At 37.9% G+C, this 14,777-nt stretch overlaps 1 protein-coding gene across 1 annotated transcript in view; it reads right to left on the minus strand.

Annotated features, from left to right (window-relative positions):
- Window positions 1-8,620: 8,620 nt before the first annotated feature.
- The window catches only part of SHC3 (SHC adaptor protein 3), a 35,069-nt gene continuing 28,912 nt past the window's right edge, over window positions 8,621-14,777 (minus strand). Inside the window, exons 13-14 of the mRNA XM_070935663.1 lie at window positions 12,064-12,359; window positions 8,621-8,774 (exon numbers count right to left, since the gene is read on the minus strand). Of these exons, the coding sequence (XP_070791764.1) occupies window positions 8,646-8,774; window positions 12,064-12,359 (425 nt within the window). The 3' untranslated portion in view covers window positions 8,621-8,645. The remainder of the gene's footprint in view (window positions 8,775-12,063; window positions 12,360-14,777) is intronic.

The following is a 14,777-nucleotide window of genomic DNA, read 5'->3' on the forward strand; positions in this document are numbered from 1 at the left end:
AGTCTGCTGACTGGGCACTTCAAGGATTCTTGTCCTGTGGCTTTTACAGAGCCAAAGAGAAAGGGGTTGTTTTTTTTTTTTTTTAAAGTGGAGTTTCCTGCACTTAACTCATAGGAGGGGCAAACTTGAGACGGCTGCTTAATTCGAAGTGCTTATTTTGAGCACTGAGTTTTAGGCCTTCACCAACTGAGGCAGGAAAGGTTTGGCTGCCTCTGCAAGTTCCCTTGAGGGTGTGTAAAGAAAAAAAAAAGTGCTACCCCTGACATTGCATTCTTGATGCAATTCAACTGAAAAAGTGTACTTACTAGAGAAACAATGTAGAAATTGTCACTGATTACTCTAAAGCACTACATGCAATTCACTTATGTTCCAAAATGCAACTGTGGAAGCCCTTACAGGACTCCAGCAGAGTTTTCCTCGGCCCACATCCATCTAGAATCAACATTTAGGATTTAAGAGTGGGTCTGGACAATTTAGCATTATATGACTAGCTTTCTCTTCAGTAATAGAAATACTTATAAGCATTCTGTGATGTCCCAGTAATTCAGCAAGCAGTCTGGGGAAAGGGCGAAATAATTTCATGGTGATGGCTGGTCAGCCGGTTGTATATATGTACAAAATGCCCTTCTCCACTGTTAATGTTCATTGGCCATGGGAGACAAGACTGTCCCTCCCTTATCCTGCAGTTTAAGGTGAATAATATACGGATATTCTGTCCAGGCTGCACTGTTAACAAATATTTATTCACACATTTTGAGATTTGTTATATCAAGAAATTAGGGCTTAAGTTAGAATGTGCTGTTTTTTTTTTTGTTTTTTTTTTTGCCAGGCCTGATAAACAGTCTCAGGCCCAGCATTTGCTGTGTAGAAGTACACCGATCAAGGGAAAAAAAGAGGGATTTTAAATTGGGGCACCAACCTTTATTTTTCTTTGCATTTGTTTTCCTTTTATTATGCCTGCTGTGTGGCATAGGTTTACATTATATGGCATTATAATATGCTAGTCTGTATAATATAACTCTTTGATGTAACGAGTACTGTGAACATGTAATCTTCAAATATTTTTTAAGTAAATGAAGAAAACATCTTTATGTAAGTTTTGTGAGACAGAAAATAGATGCTCCGTTAATCCAGTAATCAGTCTTGCATTTACCAGTGCAAACTTCCAATGCAAATGCAGCAGTTGTGACTAGAAGCCATTTCTGTGTTATTCTGGAAAAAAAAATCATAATCATTGTTTTTCACTAAAACAGTTTTTTTTTATTATTATTTAATGTAGTTTGATGGTAAAATTAAAACATGTGACTTGGAATTTCATGTATATTTCACCTAGAAATATTTTAATGTGGGTTTTAGTTTTTTACTATTTGGGAAGAATGTTACAGATTGAGAAATCGGTCCACATTATTGTTGTTTAAAACAGAACCAGATAAATAGTCTATTGGCAATGATGTGATCTTCCCCCAAATCATGAAAAGACAAAGCACAGGAAAATTGTGACTACTTAGACAAAGATATACAAATCACAAATCATATTTCACTGTTGACGTTCATTGGCAGTTATATCTAGACCCAAATTGAAACCTCTTCGTTACACTGAAATCCTCCTTGTTGGGGTCTTGCTATACATTAACCTATTCTTAGGCTTATCTTCCTAAGCCCTTTATACAAGTAGTCCTCGGCTTACAACCTTTCATTTAATGACTGTTCAAAGTTACAACAGCATTGAAGAAAGTAACTTACAACTGAACCTTGCATTTATGACCATCACAGCATCTCTACATAATGTGATCAAAATTTGGGCATTTGGCAGCCACAGTGTATTTATGATGGTTGTAGCATTCCAAGAGTTATTTATTTACAATTTTCCCAGCCCGTTTCTGACAACAAAATCAATGGGGGAAGGAGGCGAATTTCCTTAATGACTGCATGATTCACTTGACAATAATAATAATAATAATAATAATAATAATAATAATAATAATAACCTTTATTGTCATTGTGTGTATATATAACAAAATTGATTTAGCCTCTACTGGTGCAATCCATAACAAAAATACAAGATAACATGAATAATATAGAAAATGGTCCTTATACAAGTAATTAGGGAGAAACCAATCATATATTTCCATGTATGCATGGAGTGATTGTAGTTGTATTTAGGAGTCTGACAGCCCATGGATAAAAGCTATTTTTAAACCTGTTTGTCCTGCTGGCTATACTTCTGTGTCTTCTGCCCAGGGTGGGTAAAAATCAATGATTTTTTTTAAAAAAAATCAAAAAATCAGATTTTTTTAAATTTAAATTGGATTTTTTTTATTTAAATCGGATTTTTTTGATTTTTATTGAATTTATTTTAATAAAAAACTTTTGGGGTAAAAACCTATCGTAAGATAGTTTTCTATTTAAGATACATAAATAATTTAGTTTATTCAGCATGAAATGGAGCTTAGTTATGTAGCATGAGGCTGTATATTCTGCAACACTGGGACTATCGGTGAATCTACAGTGGGTCAAAGAAGTAGCAGAGATGACAGTTGCTCTTTAAAAATTATGATTTAAATCGAGTTGATTTAAATCAAGCCTTTTTACTACTGATTTAAATCATGATTTAAATTGTGATTTAAATCAACTCGATTTAAGTCAAATCCACCCTGCTTCTGCCCGATGATAAAAGTGAGAAAAGATACTGACCAGGATGTGAATCGTCTCTTACTTACTCTGCTGAAACAATGTCGGATGATGTCATCCAGTGGTGTTAGGGGGCAACCAATGGTTTCTTGTGCCAAATTAATCACTCTCTTTAGTGCCTTCCTGTCCGCAGCAGTTAAACCAGCGTACCATACTGTTATAACAGTGATTGCTTAACAACCACAGCCAAAAAAAGGTTGTAAAATCAGATGTAACTCACTGAATAACCTTGCTTTTTAGCAACAGAAATTCTGGTCCTTTATTGTGGTTGTAAGCCAAGGATTCCCTATATATACTCTCTGTTTATTTTGGACTTAAGCCTGGTTTTTCTCCTCATTGCTTTGTTAATAGATCTAGCCTATTTTTGTCAAGGTCAACTCCTTTATTCTCTACACTGGTAACAGCTCTCCATGAGGCTTAGACATTTCCTTAAATAGATGCCATAATGAATTGCTGTTCCACAGTCCATCTGGCAAATATAATATTTCTCAGAGAAATGCCATGAATTGATAGAATTGGCCAATTTCATAGAGCATGTCTCAAAAAAATTGTCAGAGGAAAGAAAGTGTGATGACTGAATTCTTCCATAGGACCCAGTCTGGGATCTGAAGTCCAGCAAAGCCTATCAAATCATACAGTCAATAATGAGCCAAGTCCTGGCCATGCCTGGTGACCACTACAGCAGGGGCGGATTTCAAAACCCATTGCTATCAGTTTGCTTGTGGGTGCGCGCGCGGGTGGGCGGATCCAGGGTGAACTGGTAGCAACCCACCACTGCACTACAGATCATAGAAATCGCTTCCACCATGCAAGCATTTCATATTGCTTGCTTGCCAAGCGGGAGATCTGAGTGCTATTCCTTCTGAACTTGTCTTTTCTTTAGATGGGCTCTTTTGGGAAGAAAATTAACAGTTATACAGATGAATCAAAATGGAAGAGCAAGAAACAAGCCCTTCTCTTTCTAAATGATGACAGAAAAATGAGACAGGAAGGGCAAGAGCAGATAAGACTGTCAAATACATCTTGAAATGCTGGCAAGGAACAGGAGACAGTCTGAGTCAGTCCTTTTCCTAAAGCCAAGTGTGTCCACCCATCAATCTGCACAGCCCAGAAAATGTCATGAGCAACAGCTATCCTGCAGGAAACGGGTGGCGGGAAAATGGTTCTGGCTTTCTGCAGCCAAGCCAAGGCTGCAGTGATTGATGAGATGCAAAACAAAACTCATAGCTGATTTTCTAATGAGGAGGGAGAAATCCTTTAGATTTCCAACTTCACATATAGTAATCTAGCAAATACCAAGGTATCAAAACCCTGCACTGATTGGATGTCATCATTACTCAGGATACGTTTATCAAAGGAATCTTTTTCAGTGGTTCCTGCTACTGGGCAAAAGATTGGATAATTTTTATCATCTCATGAAGCCTTCCTCAACGTCTCTGCTGTAGTACAGCATCCAAGCAAACTGTGATCTTTGACAAGAAGCTCTTGCTTTATTTATTTACCATTTTATTCATTAGACTTATATCGCAGCTTTCCTCTGCAAATCCGAGGCACTATACATAGGACCCCCTTTTCCTCTTTTGTTTCTCCACAATTTCTTTAGGTAGTCTGAGATATAACTGCTACCAAATTACAAATAAATTTTCATGGTTGAAGATAGACTTGAATCTGGTCCTAGTACAACACCTTAATTACTACACCTTACTGACTAAAAAGGGTTTAGAGTAGACCACTGGTTTTCTTCCAGTTGTAGAGTTGGCATAAACAATCTGATATCTTCCAAGTGTTTGGAATTAATTTCATCATTTTCAGCAAACAGCCAGTGGCCAAGGATACTGGGATCAAAATATACGGAGGACACCATGTTGCCTATCTTGTTCTATAACTAAGTATGTTCTAGGCTAAGTTAAAACTTCAGAATATTAAAAACTGTACTTTACATTTCATAAACTTATGCATTGCATAGTCAACTGGCAAACTGCAGTACTAAGTCTAATTTGAGATCATTATTTGAATGGCAATGCTGAATTTCTGAGAGTAATAATTATAAATCAGTAGTCCAGGTTTGGTTTGAGAATTGGATGTGATACTTTTTAATGTGTCTGGTAATTCAAAGGTTTGGAATGGTTTATTTTGAACAGGAAAATATATATATTGGGAAATGGGAGAGAAGAATTGCTAGTTGACAATGATCTTGCATTCGAAGCAATGTTTCAATAAAATAATATTAAATCAGATAATTAGAACAGCTCAATTACATTCTTTAGAAGTACACTTACTTGAAAGATTCGGTATTCTTCATCTTCTATTTTGAAGAAGAGCTCCAAAATTTTTATTAATGAGTTTAATTTGTGAGTTCTTACCTTCCCATCCTTTTCAGCCAAATGATTTGTAATCTTAGATGACAGAACTGTAATATTACACATCTGGAAAGTATAAATTCGGAGAAAGCTGTAATATTGCATTTGCGCACAATTTTAAGTACCTATTTGATATGTCATCAGGACAAAATCATCAAGAAAAATGTATAGATAAAAACATATTATTTTTATTTTTAATGAAAAATTGAATCTTTCAGATTTGCAGTTTGCTGAAATTGTGGGCAGGAAAACCATGTTTTCTATATTTAACTCCCTCCTGTTCAAAAGCAGCCAAGAGTCTTGTTTTATGTTTTTCTTTCTTTTTAGAAACTGCCTAGGATGGTTAGCAGCTGTTCTTTGTGAAGTGACTTGAATCATAAGCAATGTTTCATCAGTCTCCAATTTAAAAGTCTCTGTAAGAAATTATGTTTTTTTTTTTCTGAAATAAGTTGGAGACAAAATACCATTGTTCAAATGGTAATATAGCTCATGAAGAGACCACTTTCAGCCAGCTGGGCTGCTAGCAAGAAGGATCGTTCAGTTATCTTCTCCAGATGTTAGTTTTCCAAACTAGAAATGGCTTTTTGTAAGATTTGTTTAATGTGACCTTGCTACAAATACATAGCACTAAGAGGTAAATATTGACATTATAGAAAGTAAAACCTTTTTAAAAAAATTCCATGGTTCCTGGAATGATGAGATCGATACAGACAGTGCAAAAGTGGCTATAGATATAGAGAAAATTGCATTTGTTTTAAATGTACAAAATCTTTGGAAATTCAAATTCCAAAAATACAGCAGACACCTATAATTATCTTCTTAATGGCAACCATTCATAAATCAGTTATTGGTATGATATAGATATTTCTGCATCAGGGATCTGATTAATCCACCTAAATTAAATTAATATATTCCTTCTTAGGCTATTATTTTATGCAGCTGATCCAAAAAGAATCCTTGAACTGCGTGCTTTTAAGGTGCCAGAAAATTCTTTCTTGTGTATACCTGAAAGAAGTGTTAGTCTTAGCTTTGTGAAGATGAATTGCAAACTGCTTGAGTCCATTTAAGTCAGAGCTCACTTCCAGGAACAAATAACTGTAGAAGACCCACAGGTCAGGCGTGAAAGATCAAATCCACATATGAAGGTCCAGTTAAATTTATTTATTGCTAATCATGCCTGTGAACAGGAATCTTCTCAACTAACAGTTAGCATCTGCTTGGAGTTAGATAAGAGTCAATGGAATTCAAGGGAGGTTCAACTTAGTTCACTTGTGCCTACATAGGGATTCTAGGCTGATCCCTCTTAATTCTGCCCCAGGTTTTCCCACTCCTTAGAGATTAGAGATTTAATATTGCTTCTGTTCAAGGAAGTGTTGTCAATTAATGTAATTTATAGATCTAAATGTCAGAGCAGGTGGCTGCAGACATTGGAAAAAGCTAATATATTTTTCGGAGTATAAGACGCACCTTTTTCCCCAAAAAAAGAGGGTGAAAATCTGGGTGCGTCTTATACTCCGAATGTAGCTCCGCCCAGCTTCTCAAAAGGAGGTTTCAGAGGTTGAAAAAAGCATCAGAAACAAAGCTTCAGAAAAGAAGCCCCAAACAGAGCTTCAAAAAAAAAGCCCCCAAACAGAGCTTCAGAGGCTTTTTTTTCCCGAAGCTCTGTTTCGGAGGCTTTCAGAGGCAGGAAATTTTTTTTTCTTCTGAAACAGAGTTTTAGAAGTTTCAGAGGCAGAAAAAAAAGCAAAAAAAAAGCAAGGCAAGAGCTCACAAACAAGGAATCTGTTGCTAAAATTCACCTCTGGAAACAGCTGATTGGGGGTATTCCTGGAGGCTCATCCACCTGCCAATCAGCTTTTTTCTTATTTTCCTCCCCAAAAACTAAGGTGCGTCTTATACTCCGGTGCGTCTTATACTCCAAAAAAATACGGTAAATGGGTTGCTCCTTGGACAAGAAACCACCAAAAACTCTCTAGACCAGCATTTCTCAAACTTGGCAGGTTGAAGATGTCTGGAATTTAACTACCAGAATTATCCACCCAAAATGGCTGGGCATGGAATTCTGGGAGTTGAAGTCTACACATCTTCAAGTTGTCAAGGTTGAAGAAACACTGCTCTAGCCTGTAGGCAGAAATCTACAGTCTAAACTGTTAGACTAGGCTGGGAAGTTTCAAAAAAGTTCAGAAGATGGTAGTGGCAAATAATGTCTATTTTGTTGCCACAACCACAATCTAATTGAGGGTATACAGTATTGGCTCAAGAGTGACTTTCTATTTTTATAGCTGTCAGTAAGCTTATCCTTCATTAATTGAACCAATCCAACATTTTTGTTTAAAGCCTCAAAGCAATTAATTTCATAATTGGGGTGTGGTGGATTTTCCCCCCTGATTTCTATTACATTTATAATATATGAATAAATGTAATTATGAAGTAAATGTGTATTTGAGTAATCCAAATTCTTATGATAGGATAATAATGTTCTTTATTATTTCCTTTATTAATTTTAATCTAAAAATTCTATTATGTTTCCAGCAGGCTTCCTATAGCTATTTAATAGATAGCCTCATCACCCCATTCCCACTCCCAAATCAGTAACAGATGAAAAAACAGGAAACCCTATTCTACTTTGTAATGTTACATTGCCATTACACCACTTGCCCCTACTACAGTCTCTCCTTCCCCCTACTAAATATGCTTTCCCCACCACCACCCCAAGTATTCTTGTAGAAAAGATTGGCACATAATTTTAGACTTGACTGCAAAAGAATTACATGTCTAATAAAATCTTGATATTGAACACTCTTTTATTAAATCAAAGTAATTTCATACAGCATATTAATAGAAAATTCAATGCATGTACTTCATACACAGATCACATCAAGTCAAAGTCAAAACAAATCGCAAACAATCTGGAGTAGTGTTATATACGAACTGAAATGAGACATCTGAAGTGTGGGGAAATGATCATTTACTTGAGAAACGAGAATGTGTTAAAAAGTTGATTCAGGATAACATTTCTTGTTGGAATACTATCTCACAGAGTCATTTTCCTTTGTCTGATGCTTGCTCGTTGGATTTTTTTTTCCTGTTTGCTTTCTACTATTGTGCTTATTATATTACATTTCTACTCTTACCTGTTTTTTAACTTTAATTTCTAAAGGAAACAAAACTTGTGACACTTATATTCTAACTTCACAATCATACACAACACAGATCTTTTCTTCTGTTAAAACTGCACTGAAGAGTAGAAAAATGGTTGTTGTCTTCAGCAGATTGACTTCAAAAATATAACTATCTACCATGTCTATATAGAATGGGACATGTGTGTATGTACACAAGCAGTGTTCTTGTTAAGGAATGAGAACACTTCGAGTAAAGACACTTTTCTAAAAATCCTTCTAAGCAGTGTGTATTTTTTTTTTAAATGCTTCCCTATTCCAAAGTCCTAAAAACATATTATTCTAATACCCTGCAGAACTGGTATTTCTTCAACCTACAGAAACCTCAACGGATGATGTTCCTTTTCTATGGACCTACAGCTACACTTTATTTCTGATTGTGGCTTGTTGCACATCTCACCAGCCACAGGGCCAGTCACTGGTTTTTTTCAGCAGGCTGCTGGAGGCAGAGTTCAGTTCCAGAAGAGACAATGGGTAAATTGTACTCAAGATGATGCTTGATCAGGTGGCTAATGCTATCAAAGGTACGATCCTTTGTACGAATCTGAAAATAAGAAAGGACATGAGATCATATCATTTGCCAGATTTGATGATGCTTAATTTAAGGCCCAAGCCAGGTGTAACAATACATTCATATGAATTTGATAGGCATGGCAGCCTGGAAAATTATAAGGTTTGGAAAGTCAGACTAGGAGAAGACCAATGAAATTAGTAAGGGATCAACTTCAAAATGAACCTATTTCTTTGGTCTATGCCTATTTCTTTAACTACCATGCTTGATTCTACTAATCTAAAGCCCAATATAAAAATATTATACTACAGTTGTGAAAAAGACTACTTTTCATCATTCCTTTGCAGTTTTTTAATGTCCAACTATACCAGCTTGCTGATGTAAATAGTGAGCAAATATATGGTTCACATTGCGAATGGGGAGACTAAAATTAAATTGAAGCACTGGGATATTCTTTTAAGAGCTCAGATCCAAGCTTAGGAACTAGAGTCTTTAACAGAGTGGCAAGTTTTTTGAGCAGAAAAACCAGAATCATACTTCTCAAATGTAACATATTTCTTCTCTTTATGAAACATCTCCCTGCTTTGCAACCTCAGCCTAATATAGCCTCATTGATGTGGTAAGAATAATCTTTGACTGTCCTCTGCTGTTCAAACATGAAAGTTACTTCTATTATTTCTTGGTTCTTCATCAAGAACCAGAGAACAGCCTATAAATTAGTAGAGAAATCTAGGGCCCATGAAAAGGGTGATCCATCCTACTGATGTTTTATCGACACTAGGGATTATACAGAATCGTCCTTTCTATTCCAAATAATATCAAGATCAAACCCCCCCCTTTCCCCCCTTCTCTTTCCTGATGGGAAAGGAATTCCCTCTTAAATTAAGGTGGAGCCAAGCTATATCAGAGATGACTTCCAGGGAATGTGGTTCAACAGGTTCATATGGAAATTTACTCAGTTTTGAAAGAAATTGGCTGGGAACCAGAAGTAGATCTGCTGGTGCATTCTTGGAATAGAGACTTATTTGTAAATAAAACTGATGCCACAGGAAGAACCAGCAGAATTCTTTCCCTTTCAGAAGAAAATGATTCCATGTACAATCTAACCAGTTATGCAGATCACTTGAAATGAATTTGATACATACATCAAAATCATTTCATCTGACACATGAATTGCCAAACTGATCCAAAACATTACATCAGTTTATTTGCCCCTAGATTGCTTTGGAGAAGTTCAACCACCTTTCTGGCCTTAACGAGGCCTTAAACAGAGCTCCAATTCTTCTTCCATATATATGAAAGAATTAGCGGAGCAGGTGGCTAGACTTTATGCTGAGTTTTCTGATACTGACTGGGGAATCTCTTCACAAACTTTGCCTTCAGAGAGGCATGTTTTCATGAGAAAACAATGCAATCTGCTATTCTTAGTGTCTGCGCTTTGCCATTCCTGCCACTCTTCTTCTAGAAAGAATGAGAATCAACAAAGAGAAAACATTCTCCTGTTGTTCTGCTACTGTTGTTGATTGAGGTGGAGAGAGACTTCATGGTTTCGTCTATAAGAAGAAGGATATTACTGGAATAGAAAATTCCATCATCCAGTGCCCTCCAAGCTCTCCTCTTCAGACAATGAACAGTGTCTTCAGCTAAGCCTGAGCCTTGCAGTGGAGATAAGGATGAGAAGAGGCAAACCTTCAACCAAGAACCATGTAGGTTGCTTTGCACAGGAATACTTTTAGCAGCCAGAAAATGGCATCTAGGTCATCAGGTTCAAGCCTAAGCTCAGGGCAGGAGTCCAAACTTTACATCCAAAACCTGAAGCAAGAGAGAATGACTTTATTCTTTGCAACATCTTCTCAAGTATTTGAAGAGTGTCAACCAGGGGTTCCAAATCCCGTCGCTACTGAAGCGTCAGGCGGGTGGGCAGAGCCTCCTGCTACCGCCACTACCAGTTCACCTGATCCGCTGCAAACCGGTAGCAACCCACCACTGGTGTCAACATATCCTTCCTTAGCTGTTCTTAAAGCTAAGCACGGCTAATTACTGCAAGATCATCATAGCGTTTAATTTTTAGCACCCTGATTATTCCCTTCTCCAAGCCTCAGTCCATCTTAAAGCATGTAATTCAGAACTGGGCAAAGTATTTCAAGCTGCATCTCACCAAAGCACATTATGATAGAATGAATTTTTTAATGATTTGGAAATGATACAAAGAGAAAAGAGATAATCGGATGAAGAGTGGACTCTTGCAATTTTTAAGATCTTGGTTATTTCATATCCTTCCCAGAAGAGACATCTCGTGCAGATAAACCATACCAATTAAACCTGCCAACCAAGTAAAGAGCCAGGTTTTTTTTTTAAAGGTTTTATTTTGAAATTAGAATATAATATTCTTTGTAGTGGTTCCGCACAACTGTGTTGGCTTTTGGATAGGCAATTTTGGGTTATCAAGAGCTGCGGTGGCACAGTGATCAGAATGCAGTACTGCAGGCTACTTCTGCTGACTACTGGCTGCCTGTAATTTGGCAGATCGAATCTCAACAGGCTCAAAGGTTGACTCAGCCTTCCATCCTTCCAAGGTGGGTAAAATGAGGACCCAGATTGTTGGGGGCAATAGGCTGACTCTGTAAACCGCTTAGAGCGGGCTGTGAAGCGCTGTGAAGCGCTGTGAAGCAGTATATAAGTCTAAGTGCTATTGCTATTGCTATTAGGCTGCCTTGTCCTTCTCTTGCTGCCTTACCTGAAAAGAAGTTGCAAAGATAATGTCTCAAAACATTGTTGTGGTGAAATCCTTCAGGTTATTAAACTGAACCTCTGCAGCATCACTCTCCCTTAAAGATCTGTCCACCGTTTCATTTTAATCCCATTCGTCCCCCCTCATGAAGCAGTTGCAGATATTATGATGCTTATGGTTGAAACTTTTATTGACTCATATCCAGCTGAACTGAATCGTACTGCCTATGAATTTCAAAATGAATCAAATGCATCAAAATGAATCAAATCACGCAACTATTGAATCTTGGGTTTTTAATCTGAATTAAATCAGGGCTGATTTGCCCACACCGAACCCTTACAAGGCTTCTGGGGTGGTATCCCTCAAGAAGCAGGACTTCTCTGCAGTGGGTTTCGCTGAGCTGAAGCATCTCTTCAAAAGTGCCCTGGTCCCTAAAATAAAATTCTCTATTGCTCTGAATATCGTATTGCACCACCACAAGTTAAGTGTGAATCAGTCTGCTTTAATGATGAAACCCGAAAGTGCAGAAGGCTAGGTCTCTACAACCTAAAATAAAAGGGGTCTTCTCTCTCCTTAGGATCACATACTTACAACTCCTTCAGGGTCTACCAATAGAAGATGTTTGGCTTGTCCATTCTGTAATCCAGTGAGTACATAGGATCCTGGATTGGAGGTACTTTTCCTAACCAGAAAGTCTCCACTTTTCTTCAAGAGCTGTTCTGCTTCTTTCCTGGTCATTTCTCCTTGATACCAGGGCTCAGTGGTCAGTTCTTCAGCTACAGCTGCCCCACTTGCTCTGGAAAGGAGAGGACTGGTACATTCAACTGAGGTAGCCTTATTCAAAACAGGCCCAGGCATTTGATTCTTGAGAGCATCTTCAAAAGGGCCTGATAAACAGAGGAAATAAAAGAGAGAAATTAGCAACACAAGCAGCCCATCAATCATTTTGTGCCATCCAAATTCCTTAATTTTTCTGCATACTGTGCTCGGAAAAGAGATCTGGATAAATTGCAACTATTGTTCTCTTCCACTGAGACCAAGGGGACTTAAACCAGTTTAATTTGAACTGGTGGTTCTACTGTTTGTTTGTTTGTTTTATTAGATTTATATACCGCCCTACTCCTGAAGGACTCAGGGCGGTGAACAGGCACAAAATAAAATACATAAATACAAAATTTAAAAGCAGAAATAAAACCAGATTAGACAATTTAGCCCGAGACAAATTTAAAACATCCCAATAATTTAAAAACAGATTTAAAATTTTTGATTCAAAAGAAAAGGGGAAAAAGGTTAGGCCAGGCCAGCTTGCTGGAATAAGAAGGTCTTAAGAGCGTGGCGGAAAGTGCGCAGATCCGGGATCCTCCGTATCTCCGGGGGGAGCTCGTTCCAGATAGTGGGTGCCCCCACAGAGAAGGCCCTCCCCTGGGGGCCGCCAGTCGACACTGTTTGGCCGACGGCACCCAGAGGAGCCCCTCTCTATGAGAGTGTACCAGCCGGTGGGAGGCTATTTGTGGTAGTAGGCGGTCCCGTAAGTAGCCAGGTCCTAAGCCATGGAGCGCTCTAAAGGTGGTAACCAAAACCTACTGCATGTCAGAAATCTCTGGACTTTTATAGTTAATTCCATTGGGTAGAAAAGAAACTATATTTAACTTTTTTCCAAAATTAAATACCTTTCAATATAATTTTTATGAATAACATTAGCATGTTTCTGTGCTTTCGTTAAGAGGTGCTCAAGGCATTCTTCAGATTAAAAGTTGGTCAAAGAGAAGCTGCGGGGTACTAGAATGATATGTAATAAAAGAATAACAGCAAGTCTATTACCTTAGCAGAGGAAATACATTTTAAAAAGCAAGAAATTCCTAGATGTTTTCAAGCATCACTTTCTGGATACTGCCTAACAGGAGGGATAAGAACTAAGGTCCAGTCTCAATCTGCAGTCCAGGAGGATCTCATGATTTTTGATATTCAAAGTCTTGAAGATGTTCAAGAGAACTAGTCACATATATACTTCTATCCATTTTCCAACACAAGTCATTCCCTAAGGCAATTTAATCATCCAAGAGAGGTACTGAGTACCTCACATACTCTATTCCTATAAAGGGAGGGAGGGAGGGAGGGAGGGAGGGAGGGAGGGAAGTAAAAAGGGATTGCTGGACCCAACCATCCTGGACAATTTCTGTTCCTACTCCAACCTTTCTTTTTTAGAGAGGAAGGTTAGTCTTTAACTCCAGAAGACTCTTAATGGTTTATCTAGGTTGTTAGAGTCAGGCTTCAGGCTGGGGTTCAGCATGCAGATAGCATTGATCATGCTTCCTGATGACTTGTGACAGAGTCAGGATGGAGGAACATGCTCCTTGATCTCTCAGCAATACTAAAATGGAATACTTTTGGATCGGCTTCAGGCTTGGGAGTGGCCGCATTGTACAAGAGTATACAGAATAACAGAGTTGGAAGGAACCTTGTAAGTCATTTAGTCCAACCCCTTGCTCAAGCAGGAGAACCTATACCATTTCTGACAAATGGCTGTCAAGTTTCTTCTTGAAAGCATTAGTGATGAAGCACCCACAACTTCTGAAGGCAAGCTGTTCCATTGGTTGATTGTTCTCACTGTCAGAAAATTTATCCTTATTTCTAGCTGAATCTCTCCTCGATCAGTTTCCATCCATTGTTCTTTGTCTGGCCTTCAGGTGCTTTGGAAAATAGGTTGACCCCCTGCTCTCTGTGACAGCCCCTCAAATATTCACGTCACCTGTGTTCCTTCTCTTCACTAGACTAGTCATGCCCCGTTCCTGCAACCGTCCATTGTTATATTTTAGCCTCCAGCCCCCTAACCATCTTTGTTGCTCTTCTCTGCACTCTTTCTAGAGTCTCCACATCTTTTTTATAGTGTGGTGATCAAAACTGGATGCAGTATTCTAGGTGTGGTCTTCTTAAGGCATTATAGAGCGGTATTAGTACCTCACATGATTGTTCACAGTAGTTCTCCTGCTTTCTGTGTGACCAAGTTCAATTAAAATTGGAATATTAAATTAAATTAGAACATCAATGGAAATTGCTCACTGATTATTTCTGTGAGTCCCAAAGTGAAGATTATCACTGCTCACAGCAGGTTTAAAGCAGCAAATGATTGGAAGTTCAATTAATCCATCATTTCCTCCCTGCAAAAGAAATGGCAGCCTTCTTGCTCAGCTCTCATTTGCTGTTCCAAAAGTACAGATAGTTAAAAGTAGTTGACTATCCAAAAAAAGCAGGAGGGATTTGAAAATTTGGTTCAAAATTAGATCATTTTTTTTAGCAATCGCTGG

Source organism: Pituophis catenifer, unplaced genomic scaffold (assembly GCF_029215685.1).
Source record: "Pituophis catenifer annectens isolate HBS135680 unplaced genomic scaffold, rPitCat1.0.hap2 SCAF_2, whole genome shotgun sequence".
Taxonomy (NCBI): Eukaryota; Metazoa; Chordata; class Lepidosauria; order Squamata; family Colubridae; genus Pituophis; species Pituophis catenifer.